Source organism: Plecotus auritus, assembly GCF_963455305.1.
Source record: "Plecotus auritus genome assembly, chromosome: 1".
Taxonomy (NCBI): Eukaryota; Metazoa; Chordata; class Mammalia; order Chiroptera; family Vespertilionidae; genus Plecotus; species Plecotus auritus.
This window is the reverse complement of record NC_137770.1, coordinates 146,151,195-146,176,946: the sequence shown is the minus strand read 5'-3', so window position 1 is coordinate 146,176,946 and position 25,752 is coordinate 146,151,195. Positions and strand designations below refer to the sequence as shown.

The 25,752-nt window shown below is 36.6% G+C and overlaps 1 protein-coding gene across 1 annotated transcript in view; it reads left to right on the top strand.

Moving 5' to 3' along the window:
- The window catches only part of MALRD1 (MAM and LDL receptor class A domain containing 1), a gene marked incomplete at its 5' end in the record, with an annotated part of 676,620 nt that overhangs the window by 545,081 nt on the left and 105,787 nt on the right, over positions 1-25,752 (top strand). The window contains 3 exons of the mRNA XM_080679375.1: positions 376-639; positions 8,479-8,604; positions 15,999-16,065. Coding sequence (XP_080535501.1) covers positions 376-639; positions 8,479-8,604; positions 15,999-16,065 — 457 coding nt within the window. The remainder of the gene's footprint in view (positions 1-375; positions 640-8,478; positions 8,605-15,998; positions 16,066-25,752) is intronic.

The following is a 25,752-nucleotide window of genomic DNA, read 5'->3' as shown; positions in this document are numbered from 1 at the left end:
GGGGGTAAGGGGGAGAGATCAAGCAAAGGACTTGTATGCATGCATATAAGCTTAACCAATGGACATAGACACCAGGGAGGTGAGGGTATGAGTGAGGGGTGGGGGGACAATGGAGGGATAAGGACACATATGTAATACCTTAATCAATAAAGAAAAAAAAAGAATGTTGTTTCTGAGATTTAGATAAGGCATTTTCTCTAATCATGTTTGTATGTTTTGCGGAGTTCATATAATTCCTAATTGGAAATTAATTTACTTAAATTACCAAAATGTTTTATGTTTAATAAAGAATAAATATATCTTACAATGTTTCAACACTAGACAGAGATTTAACACTCCTAATGCCAAAAATGACTTGACATGCTCTCTTTTCAGGTCCTGTCACAACACAGCCACCTGCTTGTGAAGCTGATCAATTTTCTTGTGTCTACACACTCCAGTGTGTCCCTTTCTCAGGGAAATGCAATGGACAGGAGGACTGCGTAGATGGATCGGATGAAATGGATTGTTCTCTCGGTCCTCCTCCTCAGCTCTGCGGTAAAATGGAGTTCCAGTGCTCTACCCACGAGTGTATCCCATCCCTCCTGCTATGTGATGGAGTGCCTGACTGCCACTTAAATGAAGATGAATCCAGCTGCTGTGAGTCATTTCACTAACTTAATGTGCCAGGGAAGAAATGCTGTTTGGGAATGATTAAGAGAGCTTGACAAATAAAACAAAATTCTCTAGAGTCATACCATGACCATATCATCAATAACATAGTTCTTTGTGTTGTGTTCCTAGACAAAACATATAGCCCTTGTTTAGCATCTCTAGAAGCATTCTATCTGTGTAGTCACATTAATCTCTGTTAAACTTATCTGATTTCCTTTCTTACTCATATCTGTGTCATTCATATGGGGATGGTCTTATGTATTGGTTAATTTTTTTTTTAACAGTGTTTATGGAAATGGATTGAAGACATGTAATTATCATTTCTTCCCACCATAAATGTTAATGAAGAGGATCAAGCAAAGCTCCATGGGAAAATATTCATTTCAATGAATATGTGTAGTTAGGGGCTAGACCTGGACAACTACCTGGGCAAATATCATTTCATTAAGAATTTGTGTAAAGCCTAAGGATATAGATTTGATCTCATCCTTGTCACTACCTGTTCAGTCCTGGGAAAGTTATTTGAGTCAGTTTCCTCATCCATATAATACCTACCTTTCAGGGCTGTGAGGATTTGAGAGAATATATGTAAAATCCCAAGCCCTTTTATTTGGCATCTTCTATTTTCATTATAATTAGCCTATGTCAGATAGGAAAGGAAGAGTTTTAGTTAAGTAATTACACAAAACTTTAAGGTAAGCACATAATTGTGGTGGGATCAAAGCACCATTAATATTTATGTAATTATTTTTTATTTGCTTGATTTTATAGTATGTTAACTATACTCTATTTTTGGTAAGGGCTGCAATGATAGCGCTCCATAAACCATATGTTAATGACCACATTTTTTTTTAAATAGTACAAAGCACTTTGGAACATTGAAATAAATATAAGGCAATATCAGTGCCCTATTTATTGTGGACATCCAGAATTATAGTAATTATTGGAAAGACTAAAGATAAATGAAGGAAAAGGAAGGCAGCCTTTGAATGTTTAAAGATTTCAGCCTTAACTATAAATTAAAAATAAAATAAAAAAGGTTTCATCCTTAAATCAGTGAACTTCTTTTCCTGGCTGAAACTTAGAGATTGGTTTTCTATCTCCCTGTTATTAAATATAAGTATATTCTTTCTGTAATAAAGCCAACTTGTCAAGTCTTATAATATTTTCTTAGAGGCAAGGTAAACAAATGGAAATGAATAAAAAAGAAAAAGTCTGCCTAATTACTTATCCCTTTCCCATGAAGGTTTTAATGTTATTTGGCTGATAGGAGTCATATTAAGTTCAATATAATTATGTGATATTTGACGTTAAGTAGCTTTAAAGAGAAGCTTAGGGAAGTGCTGTATCCTTATACTTTTAGAGATTTGTTGAAAATTGGTGTTTGATGAGGTAGCAATATCTGAAGTTCTGCTCCTAAAGGGAAATAAGTCCACATTAGGAATAGACTGCTATCATGAGAGAATTGCTTCTACCCATCTCTAAAATATTTAAGAGTTCTGACTCTGTAGGGTAAATTGTGTGAAAATGAACAATGGACAAAATGTTGGAACAAAATTACAAAATAATAGCATCCAATGATGGAAATTTCCTCCCAAAGGGGAATAACCTTTTTTCCTAGGCTTACCTACTGATTTAGAATATTTTGTAAACTCACATTCATTCATTCACTTGTTCACAAACTTCCAATAGAAACACAATTTATGCCACTTATTGTATTGGACATTTATGATTCAGGTGGATTTGGCATTGTACCAGTTCAGTTTATAGATACTTCTTAAATTACTGAAGGAGATTGGTAAGTGATAATTGGGAATTCCACGTGATAAGTTCTGTGAGAGAGAGAGATACAGGGTTATTGAATTTATAGGCGACTCTAACTATGGTGCTAGGGAGTCTGTAAACTTTAAAAAGAGCCAAATTTAGAAAGACAAGTAGTCATTAGGCAAATAGAGATGCTCAATTCCAGTGAAGAATGTCCCAAGAATAGTGAAAAGGTTCTTTGAAGCATATTTCGTATAACCAGAGTAATTTGTGGTGGGAAATGTATAAATAAGTCTGGAGAGACAAGCAAGGACTCAATCTTGAAGAGGCCTCCCCATCATGCCAGGGCTACGCAACCCTTTAAGTAGCACATGGAATGGACTGAAGCAAGGAAGAGGACTGCTTAGGAAATGTTGTGGTCAAAAATATAAAGGCATTGCTGAAACTGGTTTGGCTCAGTGGATAGAGCGTCGGCCTGTGGACTGAAAGGTCCCGGGTTCGATTCCGGTCAAGGGCATGTACCTTGGTTGCAGGCACATCCCCAGTGGGAGGTGTGCAGGAGGCAGCTGATCGATGTTTCTCTCTCATCGATGTTTCTAGCTCTCTATCCCTCTCCCTTCCTCTCTGTGAAATATCAATAAAATATATTTTAAAAATATATATAAAGGCATTGGTTAATAATGGTGTGTGGTAAAGATAGGAATAGATTTTAGAGACATTCAGGTGAAGAAGAGAAAATAATCAAGAATAGTTTCCAAGTTTCTGATTTGGACACCAGGACAACTAATCTACCATTTCCTGAACTGGGGAAAATAGGAAGAGAAGGACCTGTTACGGTAAGATTGTGGCTTCGTTTTTAAACATGTTACATTTGTGGTATCTGTGGCACATCCACAGAAATATTCAGAAAGTATTTAGAAATGAATATCTGGAGCTCAAGAAAGAGATAAAGCAAGATCCATACAGATACATGGCCATCAACATACGATGGTTAAAACTGTGATGTAGATGAGATAATAAAGAGTAAAAAGAAAAAGGGGCAGACAAAATCCTAAGGAACATCTAAAAGACAGTTAAGAAAACCAAGCATTGAAAGACACTGAGATGAGGACATAGACACCTCAGGACAACAAAAATAGATTGATGATCTGATGATAAAAAGCTGTAATTATCAGAGTGTCCACAGGTTGGAATGTTTCGGAGAGATTAGGCCTAAAAAATATGTAGGCTGGGAAAAGCAAAATGTGGTTTCTGGTGATCTTGGAAAGAGAGAACCTGTTCTGGAATGAGAGGGAAGAATTTGGAAGTCAATCTTTTATAGAGAAAATGGGAAATGGCAAAGAGCAATCAATTATAGACAACTCTTTCAAGAAGTTGACATTTAGTGAGATGTAGGGCCAAATAAGAGGTTTGTTTGTTTGGTTTGTTTCTTTTGATAGGCTTGTACATGTTTAAATGTTGTAGGAATAGGATTCTGAGGTGTTTACAATTTTAAGCAGGAAAATCAATAGCAATTGATATTTGAAGGCCTCTTCTGGCAAAAATAGATGCTGTAGTGGTAGAATGTTTAAACAAATCAGTGATGAGTTCAACATTTAAAAATAATTTGTATTTAATATTGTCTTTCCATTGGAAACACATTGTTTTAATGAACTGGAGTGACATTTACTTTACCAAAACTATCCCTTTTCCCTTAAAAAATGAAGAAAAATAGGTATGGTTTAGTTATATGGGAAAATAGCACAAAACTAGGAACAGTCTTCTCACTGATAGCAATCTATTTACCAAGATTTCAAGATTTCATCAGTTACTACATCATTAATATTCTGTCAAGAAATAGATGGTTCATTGATACTGTATAATTTGAGAATATTTTAATAAAGCAGTTATTTATTAGGGAAATATTGTGCATAAAGAAACCAAACAGGAGAGGCAGAATAGGGGCTTTTATCACCTACATTTAAGACCAAAACATTTAAGAGGAAGAAACGTTGTATGAATCTGGAGTTAAAGAAGTCCATCAAGAAAAGTTGTGGTGCGTGAGCTGGTTTGGCTCAGTGCTTAAACTGTCGGCCTGTGGACTGAAGGGTCCCGGGTTTGGGCACATGCCCACGTGTAGGGGGTGTGTAGGAGGAAGCCAATCAATGATTATTTCTCGTCATTGATGTTTCTGTTTCTCTCTCCCTCTCCCTTCCTCTCTCAAATCAATAAATATATATATATATTTTTTAAAAGTGTGTTATTTGGTTAAAGGGTGATTTCACAGTTACTTCCCTTGTACTAGTCTCCTGCTGATGCTACCCATTTGCCAAACCTTAACAAAAGTTAAACCTAATCAAAATCCAAAGGACAAAGAATCTTGTTAATGTGTCCTTATAGTTTAGTTTCCCAGGGCCTAGAGCAAGAAGAGGTAGAGAATGACTCAAAAGAGGAAATGGAAGTTATAGAAGCTATCCACCAATGATAAACACAGCTGTGGAAAACATAAAGGGAAGCAGATGATTTACCTGTTTTCTAACTTTAATTTGTTCCAGTAGAAGTTGATATGTCCCAGTAAGTTGAATACCACTTACCGAACACTTGCAATAGGTCATGCTCCTAAGATACTGAATGGATACACATCCATAGTCATACATGCTTTACTTAGGGTTTATTTTTTTATGCAGCAATTATAACTTATAACAGGAATTTTGCTTTAGGGAAGTAACGCCAATGAAATATTCATGAATTGCTTATCTTTAATGTATCACCTACCTGAGTACTTGAGTGAATGAGCTAAAAGCCACACAATGCTCTGTGTTACTTAGCTCATAGGTAAGAAAGATAATGTAGGATGATGACAGATTGAAATAAGTATTTCTGTAGACATTAAAACATAACGTTTTAATGTGAATATGGCAAAAGTGGATATTGTCAAGGGAAACATTTTGAAACTCAGTTTCCTATAAATTTTATATATATGCATAACCCATAGACACAGACAACAGTGTAGTCATGGCCAGAGGGAAGAGGTGGCAGAAGCTGAGTGGAAGTAGACAAAGTTGTGGCGGGGAGGGAGAGGAGCGTAATAATGTCAACAATAAAAATAAAGTTAAAAATAGTACATTTCATATATAACTTATTTGGACTAATTTTGGAAATTGTCCTTGGTGTATATATATTAATGATAGAAGGGAAAAAGAGAGCAATAGTTCAATTTGTTGTCCTATATTTAGTGCAATGCTCTTTGCTGTATATGTCAGTAAATATTAATTGCATTCATAATTTATTTGCCACCTACGTTTAAAAGGAAATTGATAAACATCCATTAACTTTAATGTTATACTATTTAAAATGCCACAGAAACTATGGTTTTCGTTTCCAATTTTATAAAGTAAAAGGTCCATTTTTAACTGTCTAAATTGAAAACTTTCTATTAAAAGGAAAAAGTAAAACTCTTTTTAAATTTTTTTCAGATAGAGGTATATTTTATGTCTTTTAATGCTATTTGGGTCATAATTGATATTTTATATTACTGATAAGTTACAGATCTTCATTGTACAGTCAACTTGAAGATAAGCTGTCATTCCCACTGGAAATTGGGTGAGGGAATCTGGATGAATTAGTATTTCTGAGAAAAGGATTAAAAATAATGCTTTATAAGTAGATGAGTAGTATCTATTAACTTTGTTTACAAATTTCAACATATTATATTATTTAAAACCTTAAAACTATCATCTTATATTATCTCTCAGCTCCTTGCAATGCATTGATAATAAAAATATGTATATATACATACATGCTCATACATGTAGATATATAGATGCATTAATAAACATACACATTATTTTGCAAATATCTCTGGATCTTGTAAGAGTTGGAAATTGTGCGATTTTCTAGTTTATGTGTTTGCAATATGGTTTATCTTGTCAATGTATATCCTAAAATTTTTTTAAACCTTTGGAAAAGCTTAAAGATTATCTATTCCCTTTGGATCTTAGCCATTTCTGCAAGCTGGTTTCAGCCTTGTTTATCATGTTTGTTTGTACCACCTTCTTACACAATTCTCCAGTTAAAGGCAAAATGCTTTACTCATGGTTTCAATACCAAATTTATTGATTCTCCGTCTATAGATTACCACTTCGTTAAATGGCTTTTCTCTGGAAACATTAAAATTTAAAACACATCTCAAGACTCTACTCTTCTTTCAGTCTTTATAGGCCTCCCTACACTAAAGGAATCTCTTGCTTTTATAATGCTTATTTATACCAGTGCTTTACCAGCTAAATCTGACTTTATGGCATATCTTTTATTGTTGTTTTGAACTGCTGATCACTCTTGTATTGTTATCTTGCTATTGTTGCTTTATACATTCTGATGTCTCTTCATTTACATGTCTCCCCTGTGCCCTTCATTTGAAGTGCTAAGCCTAGTATCTTACATGTCATGACAGCTTAATAATATTTTATTGCTGTTGAATTGATGTTTCAGCACCTCAGGAAGGATTGCTGAATGAAGACTGTCACTTTAATTATTCAGAGCCAGCATTTTAATCAATGGAAATACAAACTCCTACAAACGACATTTTTGTGTCCAACTTGAAAATAAATTTTGATAGGCAGTTCTCAAACTAAACTGTGCCAATATCCTATGATAACTCTAAACAATTCCTTCCAGCACACAAATATGTTTGAAGAAAATAAAAAATTTTAAAATAACTGACAAAATCTGTGCAAGAACCATACTTGGGGATCTCTATTCCCATGTCTTCTAAACTGTCCATTTAGTTTGAGAAGTTTGAACTTAGTTGTCTTTATTCTAGTAGAAGTAACTTCCCAGATCAATCCTTTAAAAATTTTAGCAGATTTGAATTAAAAATGTTCAAATAAGATATTGTATCGTATCATTAAGTATATTGAAAAAAAGCAGAGCTGTTTTTGTTGAACTTGGGTTAAGCCCCAGAAAGCCCTCGCTGATCACTCCTGTCTTTCACATTATCTCTGCAAAACACTATGACTTAAAGGAAACAGGTTAGAGAAACAGTGTAGACCAATATCATTATTATTACTTTCTAAACCTATCTTGTATTTTCTGAGAAGATGGTGCAGTGGGTTCATGCTTTGACACTTTCCCTCTATTCCAAACACAGCAATGCTAGAGAGAAGAGCTATCACACAAAAGGCCTTGAAGACATTAACTATTGGCATGGAACAAAACAGAGGTAGAACCAGGAAAAATAGAGATCAGGACTGAAACTCAGGCCTGCTGGTTTCTAGGTTTTTAAGTAATCAGGAGAACAGAGACGCATGATGGCCTAGAATGAAATGTTCTGGTTCAGCCCTAACTCATAGAAGGAGTCTACAACACAGCCTCTTGCTTTATAGGAAGTCACAATCCTAAAGAAACTAGAGAATGAGAGGGAGGAACACAACACTACAATGTAAGGACTGAGAGAGCATCCAAGGGAAGTCCAGTCATTTGCAGGATTAGACTCCATTGAACTGTCAGTACCCTTGACAGGCATCAATGAAGACATTTTTCTGAAAAAAAACAAAGTCTTGTGAATAAGACGTATGCTTGTTTCTTGAAGTCAGGCTAATAAGATACTCTGGGATTTATAAAATACCTCCATCATGCACCAACACAGTGCTATAAGGTCACACAGTCATAGCACATTGAGCTGCAGTGACCACATCAACACCCAGATCTAATAGGTACCTAGCCACTATTTGACTTATAACTCAGTTGGAAATTGATGAACACTCAAACGAGTTACAGTACCTATCAGTTCAATTGCACATAATATCGGGGACATTTGCAGAGTAACAGAGATCTTCTTTGATGTAAATTTGGCTCTAGTCTAAAATCAATTCAGACTACTAGTACATAATACATATGATGCATTACATACATAATGCAATGCTGAGAAATGATTCTATCAACATACTTTGAAAAAATGTTCAACTTATTAAATTGAATATATAATTTAAATATAGAACTAATAAATGAAGGATAATACAATAAATTGTATTATTTCATTAGAAAATTTTTTTTAAAAAGATGATGATTCTATTTTTCCAGCCAATGTAAGTTGCTCTGATGGAGCTCTGCTGTGCACCTCCTCCAACAGCTGTATCCCAGTTCACAAGCGCTGTGATGGTTTTGCCAACTGCATGGACTTCCAACTTGATGAGTCCAGCTGTTCAGGTACTCCATTTCCATTCAAATATTCTTTACAATCTAAGACAGTAACTTAACCTGCAGATAATAATAATATTAAAACTTGAAATTCAAATAATAACAAGAATTAAATAACTGCATTTCTATTATTGGTTTGGGGCAAGAAGAATGTTGACATTTAAATATTACAAATATAGCTCTGGCCAATGTGGTTCAGTTGGTTGGGTATCATCCCATACACCAAGAGATAGCCGGTACAATCCTCAGTTGGGGCACATGCCCAGGTTATGGGCTCAGTCCCTGATAGGGACATGCAGGAGGCAGCAGTTTGATGTATTGTTCTCACATTGATGTTTCTCTCTCTCTCCCTCTCCTTTCTTCAATCTTTAAAATTCAATAAAAAAATAAATCTTAAAAATAAACAAATAAATATTACAAATATCTACATGAAAATTGACCGTACCTTCATGACACCCACCAGCCAATCAGGAGTGAGTATGCAAATTAACCCAACAAAGATGGTGGGTTAATTTGCATACACAGATGCCGAGCAGCCAGGGGCGGTGTTGGACGCTTGTGTCATCACCATGGCAACAACGCTGGCATTCTGCACCACCCCAGCTGCTCCGGGCCAATGGGGAGCATGGGAAGGCAGAAAGGCGGCTCCGAGCTGGAGCGAAAACATGGCTCCGGCCGGTGTGAAGGCGGTGCCAGCAAATGGGAAGGAAGGCCCATTCTTGCATGAATCTTCATGCATCGGGCCTCTAGTATAATATAATGAACTTGTTTATTCTATATAAACAATGTTTAAAAATAAAGAAAAGTCAAATACTTAATTTAATTTACTATAATATAATTTAAGATTATTAGTATTTAATAATCTGATGAAAATTGCTTGGTTTATATAATAAACCATTCACAATCTAAAATGTTAGTAATTTTTTTTAACTTTGTAGTCTTCTTCCACGTCTTCATAAGAGCTCCCTATTTGCATAATCTATTCATGTCTAAAAGTTAATTTATTAAACTTTAGACTGACTTAAACATTTTTTCTTTTTTTCTTACCTTGGAACAGTTATAAGAGCTGATAATATATATTTGTGGTTATACTTTGATTAAACTGCTTTAATATGCTCTAATTTATTGTAGCTCATTGTTAGCATTCCTCCTGACTATTTTTATTTAATGCAGGAGATATCCTATCTAATAAAAGAGTAATATGCAAATTGACCATACCTCCACTACACCCGCAAGCCACTCCCACCAGCCAATCAGGAGCGAGCATGCAAATTAACCCAACCAAGATGGCTGTGACCACGGAGTGAGCAGGAGGCTTGGGTTTCCCTGGCAATGGAGGGAGCCAAGCTTCCTGCACACCCTGGCCAGCCCAGGCCTCTGCTCAAGGCTACAGTTTAAATTATAGAAGATAAATAAATCCCAACAAAAATGGCTGCAGCCACAGAGTGAGCAGGAGACTTGAGTTTCCCCAGTGATGGAGGAAGCCAAACTTCCTGGCTGGCCCTGGCCTCTGCTCCAGGCTACAAAGTTTCAATTATAGAAGATAAATAAACCCCAGATACCAGGGCCTCCGCCTGGGTCACCGGGGGGCGTGGTCAGCTTGCAAACCACCACAGGCCCCTCGCCTAGGCTGCCCCATGCCCCAAGGGAACTCCCACCCTGATCCAGGACACCCTTCAGGGCAAACCAGGTGGCCCCCACCTGTGCACCAGGCCTCTATCCTATCTAATAAAAGAGTAATATGCAAATTGACCGTCACTCCAAAACACAAGATGGCTGCCCCCATGTGGTCAAAGATGGCTGCCCCCATGTGGACACAAGATGGCCACCGCAAGATGGCCAGGAGGGGAGGGCAGTTGGAAGGGACCAGGCCTGCAAGGGAGGGCAGTTGTGGGTGATCAGGCCGGCAGGGGAGCAGTTAGGCATCAATCAGGCTGGCAGGGGAGTGGTTAGGGGGTGATCAGGCTGGCAGGCAGAAGCAGTTAGGGGCAATCAGGCAGGCAGGCAGGCGAGCAGTTGGGAGCCAGCAGTCCTGGATTGTGAGAGGGATGTCCGACTGCCTGTTTAGGCCCGATCCTACCGGTAGGATCGGGCCTAAATGGGCAGTTGGACATCTCTCAAGGGGTTCCAGATTGGAGAGGGTGCAGGCTGGGCTGAGGGACACACACTGCCCCCGCCCACTGTGCATGAATTTTGTGCACTGGGCCTCTAGTCCTATATAATAAAAGGGTATTATGCAAAGTGACCCAAACAGTGAAATGACCAGGAACAACCAGTTGCTATGACACACACTGACCAGCAGGGGGCAGAAGCTTAGCTCAGGAGCTGCCCCCTGGTGGTCAGTGTGCTCACACAGGGGGAACTACACTTAGTTACAAGCTGGGCTGACAGCAGCACAGTGGCAGTGGCGGGATGTCTACAGCACTAAGGATGTCCAACTGCGACTTAGGCCTGCTCCCCCGGGGCTTCCAGAGGGATGTCTGACTGCTAGCTTAGGCCTCATCCCCCAGGGAGCAGGCCTAAGCTGACAGGTGGACATCCCCTGAGGGCTCCCAGCTGCCAGAGGGCGCAGGCCAGGCTGATGTACTCCCAGAGTGCATGAATTTTCATGCACCGGGCCTCTAGTATAAAATAATAGATAAGGGCAATATAAATCTGTCACAACTAAAAGATAATATGAATTGGTGATAAAAGGTGTATTTGATCATATTTTCTAAATAAATTGCAGATATTTCATATCAAAATTATATTCTTTGTATGACTATTCTTTGTATCTTTCAAGAAAGGAGAACATTGTAAGTGAAAACAGCATGATAATTATATTCAAATCATAGTATATGATATCTTTTTTATTTTTCTGAAAATGAATACTCACACAACACTGAATTTTATGAATACAAAAGGAAATCAAGAATTGAGCAAATCTGGTGCCATAAAATATGCAAAGATAAATGCTTTCCGACATTATTTCTCTACTAGGCATTCACATACATCATATTAGGCACCCAGAAGTAAATCTTCTTGCTCTCTTTCAGACAGTTAGAAATATATTAATGAGGTAGTTCCATTCTTTGAAACTATTAAGACACAGTACTTAAGTCCAATACCAAAATTTGTTTACATAAAGGTGAGATTTTCTTTAGTATAATTTTATATGAGAACAAATATATTATAACATGCTGTGGTTTATTGTTTGCTTTGACATGTTCTACCTGTAAAAATGTGATCAGAAATACAGAAGACCTGCCATTCATACTGAGTTACAGACACCCTATCCTATCTAATAAAGAGGGAATATGCTAATTGACCCTCACATCGCAAAGATGGCGGTGCCCATGGCCAATAAGGAGGGGATATGCTAATTGACTGTCACGCTCTCAAAGATGGTGGTGCCCACAGCCACAAGATGGTGGCACCCAGTCCCTTCAGCCCCCAAGCCACCCATGGCCGGCCCAAGGCACAGGCAAGCCTTGAATGGCAGCTGCCCGGCCGCCCAAGGCCACCCAAGACTCAGGTAACCAGGACTGGCCGAGGCTTCTGCTGCCGGCAGTGGCAGCAGCAGAGGTGTGATGGGGGCATTGCCTTCCCCTGATTGCCGATTGCCTCCCACCCCAGAGAGCTCCTGGACTGTGAGAGGGGGCAGGCCGGGCTGAGGGACGCCCCCCTGCCAGTGCATGAATTTTCATGCACCAGGCCTCTAGTAGATAATAATACATTTTTGTTGCCCCATATATTTTAATCACTTACCAATTCATTTACAGTTCTTTTAAACATATAGGTCACATTGCCACAGCTTTGGGGTTAAAGTAAAATAAAGAACTAGTGGAACAGTTTTCAGAAATAAAATCCATATTATATTATGTATTCTCTATTTATATTATATTTGCTTTTTAGTTTGTCAATCAAATATAATAAAGTCAATGCTTCCATTTTTAAGAATGCCTTTAATGCTAATCCATGCTAAGATGTGTCAGTACACATTAAACCTTCCTGTTTCTTTCACGCATCATATTCCTGTAAGGTCAGCATTTCATAGACTTTTATGCCAAACCTTACAGCATCCACTACTTCTCCCAGTAGTCACACAACAGATGGTGAGCAGTTGGTCTGCCTTCACCTCAAAGTTTAAATCATTAACAAGAACATCAAGCTCAGGCAATGTATGGGTATTGCAGGTTAAGTATTTTCTATGGGTCCTATTCCCAAGTTTCAATAGAAAGACATATTATTTTCAAGTTTGGCGGTTTATGCAATAGAAAATCATGGAACAGAATTTGTGTGGCTTAATTTTAAGTTGCAAGTTTTTCCAGTCATTTGCAGCAGTAGAGGTTAATTAAGCTTATGCAATGGTGATACTATAATTATGATAATCAGCTATTTGAAGGAGAATTAGGAAAAGACACTAAAATTTAAATTTACAGGGTGAAATATTATGAATATAATTTAATATATGAATAATAAAACGCTACTACTAATAATAATACAGCAAAATATCATTTCAGAAGATTTTTCAAAACCGAATGAAAACAAAACAAAAACTTCTCATGTAGGTACTGTGGAGCTATTTCAAGTTTCTTAGCAGCAGTTAATCTTTTCTGCAGTCTCTGTGCTGGGATTTCAAGATAAAGAGAACAATCTGTGCCAACTGGGAACTTGGTTTGCTGCCCAAGCTTTCTGGTGGACTCTTAAAATCCAGACAGCTCCTGAAACTACGCTGCTGTTTATTGTGTATATGGATATTTAACCCATGGCAGTGCATTAAGACAACATGATTCAAAGGGGTTTAAAATCCCATAATGTCAAGAACTGCAAGGGGTTATAGAAATTCTGAACTGAATAATGGATCATTTGACATTTTTAAATTGACAGGCTTTGGAGTGAGAGGACCAGAATTTAGTTCAATACCTGCTGCTTCCTTGCTGTTAACTTGAGCATTACATCATTAAGCAATGTCCTCTGTAAGAAAGGATAAGTGTGGGATGTACCATATAATGTTATGAGGATTAAATGAGGTAACACTGGTAAAACGCTTAGGACAGATTATGACAGAGCAGGTCTGCAGTAAATGGCAGTGGTGTTGAGAAGATGGAGAGTGCACTGGTAATGAAAATTAGATTTCATGGCAAATTCAAAGAATTCCCCAAAATAGAAGTATGCATCAGAACAATTATTTTAATACTTATGCATACCATTGACTAGTATAGAAATGTTATAAATTTAATTTATCCTCTTAGCAGCCCCATAAGGAAGGTGAAATAATCCCCACTTTAAACATGAAGAACTTTGTAACTAAAATACCTAGACAAGGTCACACAACTTATTAACTGAGAAGTTTTCAGGAAAGGAAAACCAAGACTCACATGATTATGTCTTCCCAACAATCCACCCCGTAATAGCTATCACTCCCTTAGTCTCTATACACATTGAGAGAAACAATAGCAACAACAAAAAAAAAGGTGTCTAGTTGTAAATTATTTACATTGAAGTTTAAAAGTTACCTTTTTTTTTTGCCCTGACCAGTTTGGCTCAGTGGATAGAACGTTGGCCTGCGGACTCAAGGGTCCCAGGTTTGATTCCGGTCAAGGGCATGTACCTTGGTTGCGGGCACATCCCCATTAGGGGGTGTGCAGGAGGCAGCTGATCGATGTTTCTCTCTCATCAATGTTTCTCACTCTCTATCCCTCTCCCTTCCTCTCTGTAAAAAATCAATAAAAACATATTTTTTAAAAAAGTTACTTTCGTTTTTAAATTGATCACTTGTCCAGTTTATAGGTATTCCTGTTTTTCCAAAGTGATACACCACTTTGGGATTGAACTTGAATTTTTCAAAAACTGTTTGTTCTTCAAAGTCAGCCATGAGTTGTATGGACCTCCAAACACATGTCATAATAACCAATACAAGGGAGTAGAAGGCAGTGAGATATCAGTGTGGCTAAAGAGCCTGGGGACCTGTACTAATTCTAAAAACAACCCCATAGATTCCTAGTTCCACTCTTGGGAACTATCTACTTCGCTACTGGAGATATATTTAGTCTTTTCATTACTAACTGGTCATACCCATGCCCTTCTCCATTTCATCTACCCTCTGCTCTAAACTGTTTTGAGTAAATTGAAGATGAAAATAGTGTGTACTGTCTTTCCATTTTATGAATAAAGAACCTGGCTCAAAGGCAGAAATTTTTAAAAACTCATTAGAGATAATCTGCAAATCTTCTGTCCTCCAAAATACCAGGATTCACTTCTTATTCTGACCAATACCACTCTGCTTTTCAAGGTGCCCCATTATTCAGTGCAAGAGAGTACATATCTAGATTCTCACAGAATCATTCTGATATAAGACTAGTCTATATGTTACTCACTACAATCAAAGTAATTGTTAATAACCCTAGAAAAGAAATGTGCATCTGTGTGTATTTTGATACTTTGCAGTATCAGACACTGACTGGTGTTTTAGTAAAACAAACCTCTTATTTAAGGAAGACTAAAATTGTACTTAAGACCAAAAATAACCTTCAACTGGTTTATCTAACAAGGGTTGTATTTACATATGCTTCATCATACTGGTCAGCTATTTTTAATCAAACCAGCTAATTTCTTGTTTATGAAGGAAATTTTGCATCTGTTCTATTCAGTTGAGCATGCCCCTGATGCCTGAGGAGTAAAGCTCTTTATTCTTGTCTTCAGCACCTTGCTCCTTATTGAAATTCGTTAAACAGGGAGGAGTAAGTATAGGCAAGATGGTGAATATATCCTTGGAAAAGCAAATCACATTTTGTAACCCAGGCAAGAAGTCTACTTATCTGGTCCACCACTCGGGCATGTGAAGAGAATGAACACATCCCAGGAAGTAGGGGCCACTGAGTAAGTTTAGAGCTACAGGAAAGAAGCCTCGGAGAATTCATGCGCTTTCAGTAACTAGAAAGCAATTGATTTTAAATTATTACATTTAATGCAATGACTAACAGTGATATGACCATCATCTTGCTAATCCTATATAATAAAAGCCTAATATGCTAAGTGTCTGGTCATCTGGTCATCCGACCAACAATCAAAGTGTAATATGCTAATAACATGCTAAGGCCATTCAACCACTCAAATGACATGCACTGACCACTGGGGGGCAGACGCTCTGATGGGTAGGTTAGCTTGCTGTGTTCTGGCCAATCAGGACTGAACAAAACAGGCCAGACACTCCCTGGAGCCCTCCTACAGTCCCTCCCTGGCTGGCCAACCTCCTGTGTCCCTCCCTGACCCTGATCATGCACCGGTGGGGTCCCTCGGCCTGGCCTGTGCCCTCTCGCAATTGGGCTTAGGGACCCTCTCCCCAAGTGCACAAATTTCATGCACCAGGCCTCTAATAATATTTATAATTAACATTGGTATTCTGTGATGCTTTTTTTTAGAGTGTCCAATAGCTTATTGCAGAAATGGTGGGACTTGTGTGGTGGAGAAAAGTGGTCCTATGTGTCGGTAAGTAGCATTGTCTAGGTGTTTTTTTTTAACATTTATTGCACTTGGCTTACTAATTTTTCTTGAGGCTGTTATAATAGAGCATCAATGTGGTTAATAAGGTAAAAAATAGTGAATAATGGCATTATTTATGTGTATCTGTCTGAATAAGAAAAAGTAATGTGTGAGTGCCTTTCAGAAAAATATCAATTATTTAACATGATTTTATGTCTTTGAGCATTTTATATTACATGGCATATATAGTTTAATAATACTCATTACTCCTTGTATTTAATATTTATATCAGGTTATAAAAATATTTTTATGTGGGTATCATCCTATTTCAGGTTAATTAAGTGTCTCTGTTTCTTCCTTTGTATTTCAAATTTCATACTTCTTTTTTCTAACAACAAAGAATAAAATTCATAAATAAATCCTATTTCTGGTTTATGCAGTGGGTGTTTATGAATAGCTAAAGTTAAGGTACAGATAAGATATACCTTTGTATACTTAAAATATTTTTAAAACAAAAATAAATAAAAACAGGACTTGTGATTTCTTTTGGGAGTTATTTACATTATATATCAAAGATTGCTTGAATTTTTTCTCTCATCCTTTAGGGAATTGCGCAAAACTTTCATAAATTCCAAAGGAAATAATGCATATTCAATTATATATCTGTCTATGACTTTTCAGTCTAGAAGACCAATGGACATATTACTTTGCTTATTAGAGAACTGATTTCAGATTGATATTCAAGTCATAGGAAACATAGAAGTATCTGGAAGATACTGATTAATAGTTGCTTAAATCCTTATATCCTTCTGTTCAACACTCAAATTTTAGGAAATGTTGTTTGTCCCTAAAATAAGCAAAAACCTCTATAAATTAAAACAACAAAATTTTGATGAACTATATTTAGACACTTTTGGCATTATTGAAACTGAATTATTAATGGGTTTCTCAAAGTATTTTGTCTCTCAAATTTATTACATAATTTATTTCACATCTCAACAAAATTATACTTTTCCTTGTATCCCTTTTCATGGAAATTAATTTGTCATAATATAACATGATGGAAAGATGGGATGCATAATATTAATTTCTAAAATCTCCTGAAAGAAACTGAAAATGATGTCATAAATAATGAATATTGAAAGTTAGCTGAATGTTATTTAGTACCAACTGTTTAGAGTAAAGAAGTTTGAATTTTTGTGCTCTCTAACCCTTATAGACAAGAAAACTCCCACACTCTAGCTAGCCTCAGATGAGCAAGCAAAGAGGTTTACATTCTTGGCAACATCCTCATGTATTTAATTAAACTTAAAAAATCGAAATCCAGATGGTGATGTCGAAACTTTTTTCTCTCAAATAAGAAAACTCTAATAGGGGGAGGAGATGTGAGAGGGGAATGGACAAAAGAAAGGAAATCAATGCAGCAAATGTAGAAAGGGATTAACTGGAAAATCCATCAAATATTTTAATATATTACTTTCGATATTAAATAAAAATTTTCAAATAGCCTAAATAATTAGAATTGTTATCAATAGTGACAAATGTTTGGAATTAGTGCTATCTACAACATAGGTATGAAAATGGACATTTGAAAAATTTTTACATTGTAATATAGGATTTAACATTTTGAACTTCTCTCTCTCTCTCTCTCTCTCTCTCTCTATATATATATATATATATATATATATATACACACATATATATGTGTGTATATATATATATATATATATATATATATATATATATAATTTTTTTTAAATACCATAATGTAACAGACCAAAAGTAGAAATTCCAACATCAAAATCCTCTCTTTAGTAGTATGGTCTATATTTTCCCTTTCACAAACACATGTATCATGTACACATACAAGCAAACTTTGTTTCTTACAGAAATGCAAATTACACTTTATGCATCTACTTTTTACCTTGGGATTTTTTTTCTCTCTTTATGAAATATCATTCCGTTCTTCTATGTTGGTATTATAACTCTACATCCACCACTTACTAGCTGTGTAGTTTTGGAGACATCCTTAACCTGCCTTTGTTCCAGCTTCTTTTTTGGTAAAATGGAGAAAATAACACCACCTACCTCATCATGTGGGTGTGAGGTTTAAAGGGGTTAACATATGTAAAACACTCTGTACAGTGCCTGACACATACAAGATATTATAGGAACGGTGGCCATCAATATTATTTTATCTTTCTTTTTTATGCCATGTAGTGTACTACTTAATCATTGGTTTTTCATCACTGAATTAACCCCATTTATCCTACTAATGATTGTTTAGTTCTTAACTATTTGCTTCACAAAAAATCTTGCAGTATTCACCATTTGACTTATTCTGCACAATTCTTTAATCATAGCATGTTTTACTGAAATGCCAAATAATCGTGCAAATTATTTCTACTTACACTTAGTATCAAATTCATTCCCAAGTAAATTTAGTGTCCAGGTCATTTGTCACATACAGGTATTTATTTTTGAATTTAAGGTTAAATAAAGACAGCTTTAGAATACAGAGTTTTTAAATATTTTAATCCTTACCTGAGAATATGTTTATTGATTTTTAGAGAGAGAGAAAAACATTGATCAGTTGTCTCCCAAACAAACCTGCAACCTAGGTATGTGCCTAGACTGAGAATCAAACCCGCAACCTTTCCATCTATGGTACGATGCTGCAACCAACTAAGCCACCCGGCTATGGCTAGAATACAGAATTTAGAGTAAATAGAGGGCACTGTGAAAAGGTGTTGGCTTTATATCAGGCCCTGCTCTAATTCCTGGGGGAGAATTCATTGTCTTTGTCACCAAAAGAAGTAAGGACAACAGATCAAACCCACCTCTCATCCAGGTCATTGTGAATATAAGATTTTGCCGGTTACCTGAGGAGGCCTACCACAAAAACCTTTGGATTTCTTCTTGAGAGCTTGGCTGGTGTGGCTCAGTGGTTGAGCATGGACCTATGAACCAGGAGGTCATGGTTCAAATCCCGATGAGGGCACATGCCCAAGCTGCAGGCTCCATCTCCAGTAGTGGCCGGGCAGGGGCAGCTGGTCAATTATTCTCTCTCATCATTGATGTTTCTATATCTCTTTCCCTCTCCGTTTCTCTCTCTGAAATTAATAAAAATGTATATTTAAAAAAATAAAATAAAACACCTTGAGAAAGGACATTCATGTTTTACCAGTAATCCCAGAAAAAAAGAGACTTTGTAAGAAGGTCATTTGGGTTCCCGGGAGTTTGAAATTATCCACAAGAGTAAAAACTACCAGGCGAACCATGTTTTCCCATTGCTTGAGAAACACCAATGGCTTGCCATGTTTGTTTGAGGACTGAATATGCAAAGCATGAGCCGAGGAGGGAAATATCCCTCAGCTAAAGAGGCTTGGTTATTATGTTATGTTGTACATCAATATGTTCGCTGGGAAAAAATAGACTGAGCTATGAAATATAAATTCCAAATTAATATTTAGGGCAGGAAAGTGGTTGCAAGAAAGAAAAGAAAATCAAATCAGCAAGGCTAAAAGGGAGAAATAGGAAGCAGCATGAAATTAAAAAACATATATAATTATATGTCATTTCCTTATAGCCATGTAGTTGACTAAAAAGAAAAAAAAGACTAATAAAAGCAGATGATTTTGCTCAGCCAATTTACTAAATGTAATCTAATAAAATAAGAAATAAAAAATATAGAGTGATGACAAAGAAAAAAACAACTCTTGAACATTTTAAATATCATTTCTAGGAAGCCCTTATATTAAAAAGGCACTTTAGCCAGGAATTAAAAAGGCAATAAAAATGGTAATTTCTCATTGCTCACCTTCTCAAGGTGGCAGTATTTGAGCTCGGATCACTTTTTTCTCTTTACCTGGTTTCCAGGGTACCATCGGACGCCTTTTGCATTCTCCTTTACTGTTTCCTTCTCTTTCCCCTGATGTTCAAATATTGGAGTGCTCCAGTTCTCAGTGTTTGAAATTCTCTCTGCTGCCTACCCTTACTTAATACATGATCACATCTAAGCTTGGGTTGCTTTATAAACTTTGAATACAATTTATCAGCAGCCCAAACCTATCCACTAACATTTACATTCTTAAATTCAATTGCTAACAAGTCCCCAAATTTCATTCAGATTTTATTTTGATATCTGATAGGCATCACAAATTTACCATGTCCAAAAATACCTGATGCCTAGACAGGGTACATTTTTACCTTTTTCCAAGATTTGCACATACTGTTCCTTCTGCCTAGAGTTTTCTTTGTCTACCTTATTTGACCAAAGAATGTCTTTTAATCTTTTAGATCCTATGTGGATGACATTTTCTCTGGGAGGACTTAGCCAGACCAACCAGAGAGAATGGCTTCTTTCTGGGATCCTCTGTGCTTCTGTTACCTTGTTATTTTACAAGTATGAGTTTTATTAAAAACTACTTCAATTTTTAAAAAGTTTTATGAAAATATGCCCTGTCTATCCTATTGAGAATTACATTTCCAATAAAATTTTATTTTTTGTGGCTAACAAAATTTGTTTTACCCAATTTTTACTAGTTTTATTTGTAAAGGTAACTTTGGACAATTATGGTAATTGGAAATTTAAAAATAAATTATTGTCCTTGTTTTATTGCAGAAAAACATAATTCATGGCTTTAAAGTATAAAATAACTTAGAATAGAAATCTTTTGGTAAGGAAAATCAAAATATTAGTTTAAGGAATAAAAGGAACAATGAATATTTCTAAATACTAAGGACTACTTTATGTATTATGGATTGGAAGATAATGTGTATTCAATAACCACAGTATTTACATTTCAATGTTTACATTTAAAAGTGTGAGAGTTTTATTTGCAGTAGCCTGGAGAGTGAATCATTTGCAACTGCTTAATGTTAAGATAAAATTTTTAATTTTTACTTAATATTAAAGTAACTACAAAGTTTTTCAAAAACTCTTTTGGAGAATGTGTGGACAATAATTTTGAAGACAATTGTCATAGAAAATACTGGCCATGTTTTCCATACCTTTAATAACCAGTACTAATACCTGGCTTTGAGTATGAGCTCCATCCACACTCACTAACTCCATGACTTTAAATAAATCATTTAACCATTTTCTGAGGGGACTAGGGAAATGGCCATTCATTAAGAAAACAATATCTGCCATAATGGAGCTTTGACTTAAACAGGGCTCTGGTATTGCTGAAATGTATAATTGTTTAGTTTACTAAGGAGCATTTTTTAAATGTTGCATCTAAGTGGGAAGCATTAGTAATGTATTTGCCAGTTTCTTTTTTAACATTATAGAAATCATCTCTATAGCAACAAAAAATAGTTCTTTACTAGGTGGAACACAGAACAAATCATCAAAATTTAAGATCATGGCCTCTGTTATTTTTTCAAACATAGTACTCACTGCTAAGAACTAACAAATATATTCATAATAACACGAGTTTTTCATAAATGAAAATCATTTCAAGGTTTCAAAAGGTCAATGTAAAGAGGAGGGCATTTAAATATATTTTATGTAGTAAGCTTGAAAGTCTATGTAGGTGTATTTTTTTCAAACCCTACACATGGTAGAAACAATTTTATGGGAAAATATAAATTACCAAAATTGCCCCCAGAAAGAGATTTTAAGGTTTAACAGTTTGAATGACATAGTGGAAATTTTAAAAGTCAAATATATAGTCCCTCTCTTTAAAAAATTTAAATGTGATATCTTTTTTAAAAAACTGAAAGCATTTTCCCTTAAAGCCAAATTAAAAAGAAAAGTCTGTTAGCACTGGGATTATTATATTCACTCAAGATGTTTCAGCCAAAGAATCAAGCAAAAGAAGTAAGAATAAAAACATATTGAAAAAGAAGAAACACTGATATTATTGTAGATATTCACAGGCAGGAAATTCAAGCAAATTAACTGTGACACTATTACTATGATAAAAGGGTTCAGCATGGTAGATGGATACAAAATAAATATGCAACACTAGATAAGTTTCCCTTTTACCATTAGCATAATAATTGAATAAGATAATTGGAACAGAGTTCTATTCTGAAACAGCAGCAATTATTATAATACTAGAGGTCCAGTGCACAAAATTCATGCACAGGGGTGGGAGGAGTCCCTCAGCCTGGCCTGCACCTTCTCCAATCCAGAACCCCTCGGGGGATGTCTGACTGCTGGGTTGGGCCCAATCTCACAATCTGGGACCACTGGCTCCTAATCACTCACCTGCCTGCCTGCCTGATCACCCCTAAGCACTCTGCCTGCCTGCCTGATCACTCCTAACCACCTCTGCCTGCCTTCCTGATTGCCCCTGTTTGCCTACCTACCTGATCATCCCTAACTGCCTCTGCCCCCACACTCAGGACTCAGGCTTCCCTCCCTCTGGCCGGCCGCAGGCACCCAGGACTCTGGAAGGCATCATCCCAGGCCAGCCACAGGCCCCAGCTTTGTCAGGAAGAACATCCGGAATGATGTTCGGTCTACCAGTCTAATTAGTACATTACCCTTTTATTAGTATAGATAAACAAACCTACACTTAACAGTAATGTTTAAGATCCATATAAAGAAAATTAAAAGCTCAAATGAAGGTGAAAATATTCAAAGACCCGATTTAATTGATAAAAAAATAATGGATGAACTTTCTTTCCAGAAGCAGCAAAATTAAATAGTGTACAAATGACAATTAACCAAAGAACCTTTTTAGTGTTTCTGGTTTTGGTTTGTTTTTTGAAATAGATGAATGAATTGTAATGTTCGCCTGGAAAATAAACATAATATTTAAAGAAAAAAATTAAGAATTGATATTTGCTCTACTTGGCACTAAAGCTTGCTAAAACACAATGGTAATAAATATTGCAGTGCTGGGATAGAAATAGACAGATTATTGGAACAGAATGAAGAGACTACAAACAGGTGAAATTAATATTAAATAGGTAACATTTCAAGTTCATGAGAATGAGCTGGATTTTGTAATAACTGATATTAGAGTAATTGTTAGACATTTATTTAAAATACAAATTATTTTCCACAAGTCATGTATCTTTGAATGTTGAGGGAAAACTTTTTCTCCAATCCATTCCATTTATCATGAAATAAAGCATTCTGTATCTTATTTTTTAAAAATACAATATAAATTATTATTGATACTATACACAAGGAATTCATTCCAGATTTATTAAAGATATAAACAAAAAAAATCTGAGAAGAAATATAGAATAAGGGAATATTTTAAAATATTAAAGTACAGAAGTCATTTTTAAGTTTATTAGCAGCAGAAAAGGAAATGTGTAAGTTGACCATATGGATGGTTCTTAATACTGCATTATGGTGAAAACACCATAAACAAAAATGTTAAGAAGCACAACAGGCCACAAAAAAAGATATACATATATACTACAGACAAAGATTAGCTATTATATATTAGCTGTTATATATATGTATACCTATATGTATACACACATGTACATATATATACATATATAGTATCCTCTCAAAGCAATAAAATTTATACTATAGATAACTAGACAAAGTTGTCAACTATCTGAAAAAAATTCAACCCTCATTAATAATAAGTGCAAAATAAATCTTTGAAATTCCAGTTTTACCTGTCAAAACGAGAAAAAAAAAGTCTCATAATAAACTCTATAAAATGTAGAAACACTGACCCTTTTATACATAGATTATCCTATCTAATAAAGAGGGAATATGCTAACTGACCATCACTCCATCATAAATATGGCTGCACCCACAGCTGAGGCCAAGTTCCCTTAAGGAGCCTTAACAAGCAATCAGCAGGGACCTGAGGCTATGCCCTCCCCCGCCCCCGTGGGGCTTGACAGGGGACCCCAAGGTGCGCTTCCCATCTTGGTGCTGGGCTAGGGGACCTCACACTGCTCCCCCTGCCCCAGTGACAGGCTGGGGGACCCCAGGCCACGCCCCTCCTACCAGGTGGGGCTTGACAGGGAACCTCAGGCCATATCCCCCATCCTAGCGCCTGAGGCTATGCCCCCTGCCTGGCAGGGCTTGACAAAGGTGGGACTGGCCGGGTCTGGATCTAGCCCAATGGGGGGCGGGGGCTGGCCGGGTTTGGGTCTCATGTGATTTTGAGGTGCATGTGGGTGGGCGGGGACTTGAATCTGGGTCCCGTGGTGAGCCCCAGACTCAGCCAGGAGGAAGGTTTTCATATACATTTTACTAACTTTCTTTCATCTCTAACACTTCTATTGTAGAGAAAGGACAAATAGCAATATTAAATTATTTCCTCTAATTAATCTCCTTTTAATGTGCATGAATTTCGTGCACCAGGTCACTGGTAGGAAAATAATTAGGCTACTGACATAATAAAAAGAAAGATATGGATTTTGTGTTGATTTGGGTGTTTTGCAGTACTATTGTGAAAACAAACTTAAAAGTTCAAAATAGTGTAGACCTAACTGGTTTGGCTCAGTGGATAAAGTGTCAGCCTGCAGACTCAAGGGTCCCAGGTTCAATTCCGGTCAAGGGCGTGTTCCTTAGTTGCGTGCACATCCCCAGTGGGAGGTGTGCAGGAGGCGGCTGATCGATGTTTCTCTCTCGTCGATGTTTCTAACTCTCTATCCCTCTCCCTTCCTCTCTGTGAAAAAAATCAATAAAATATATTTTTTAAAAAAAGTTCAAATACTGAAATGAGATACTACATAATATTTTAAATGGAACATATAAATCCTGACATAGAAAAGTCTCTACAATATTCGGTAAAAAGTGCAGATTCCAAAATAATATGCATATGTGGGGGAGGGAGAGTATGTAAATGTGTACATGTAAAAAAGAAAGTCTAGCAGTGTGTACCTCAAAGTTTCTGGAGTTCAGTGACCTCTGTAGAGGGAAATTGGCTTCGGGGAAAAGAGCAGTTTCATATTTACATTTCTGCATTTTCATCTTAAGCACTGCTTCTGTAAATTAGAAATGCATTTTTTAAAAAAGAAATCCTAATAACAGTTGCAATATTTAAAAAAACAATAACATCTCTTACAATAAAAGGCACAGCCAACTGGCTGCTTTTAGCAGTGGCTCAAGTTACTGTGCCTGTCCCTCGGTTTTCTTACCCTGTTGTCAGAAAACATTACACACTCTCTGCCCCGTGTAGAGCCAAACAAGCCAGACAGACCAGAAATGTGATTGAACATGAAGCAAATAGCCTCTCACCAAGCCTCCCTCCGCTCCTCCCTCCCAAAGCTGGATTCTTCTCCGATCACATGTGCCAAAAGCGTTATGAAAATGAAAAGCACAGTGATCCCTAATTTGCCTTCGCTGCCCCTTTCCCAGAAAGAAAGCCACATGATCTGTTTGCACACTTATCTGTTAAATTGTGTTTAGACTTTCCATGCCAGCCATGGGCTTTCACAGCTGAGCTCGGCATTGCTTTGACAATTTGATGTAAGTGCCTCTTGAATGACCTGTTGACTCATCCAGGGAGGGCATCCTCCAAGGAAGGACATGGCCCAGATTCGGTTCACTGGTCATTGCTGACAGGGATTTGTGGTCCAGATATTTTCCAAAGTCTCTGGTATGACCTGACTGTTAAGTAGATAGTTCTCTCCTCCTGGAAGAAAAGTGGTGGGTTACTTCTGGGGCCGTATCTAATGCCAAAGGACTTGCTTTAAAAGAGAGAACAAGAGATAGCTGTCTATCTTGTAGGGATTGGGAATTCAAAAAAGCCT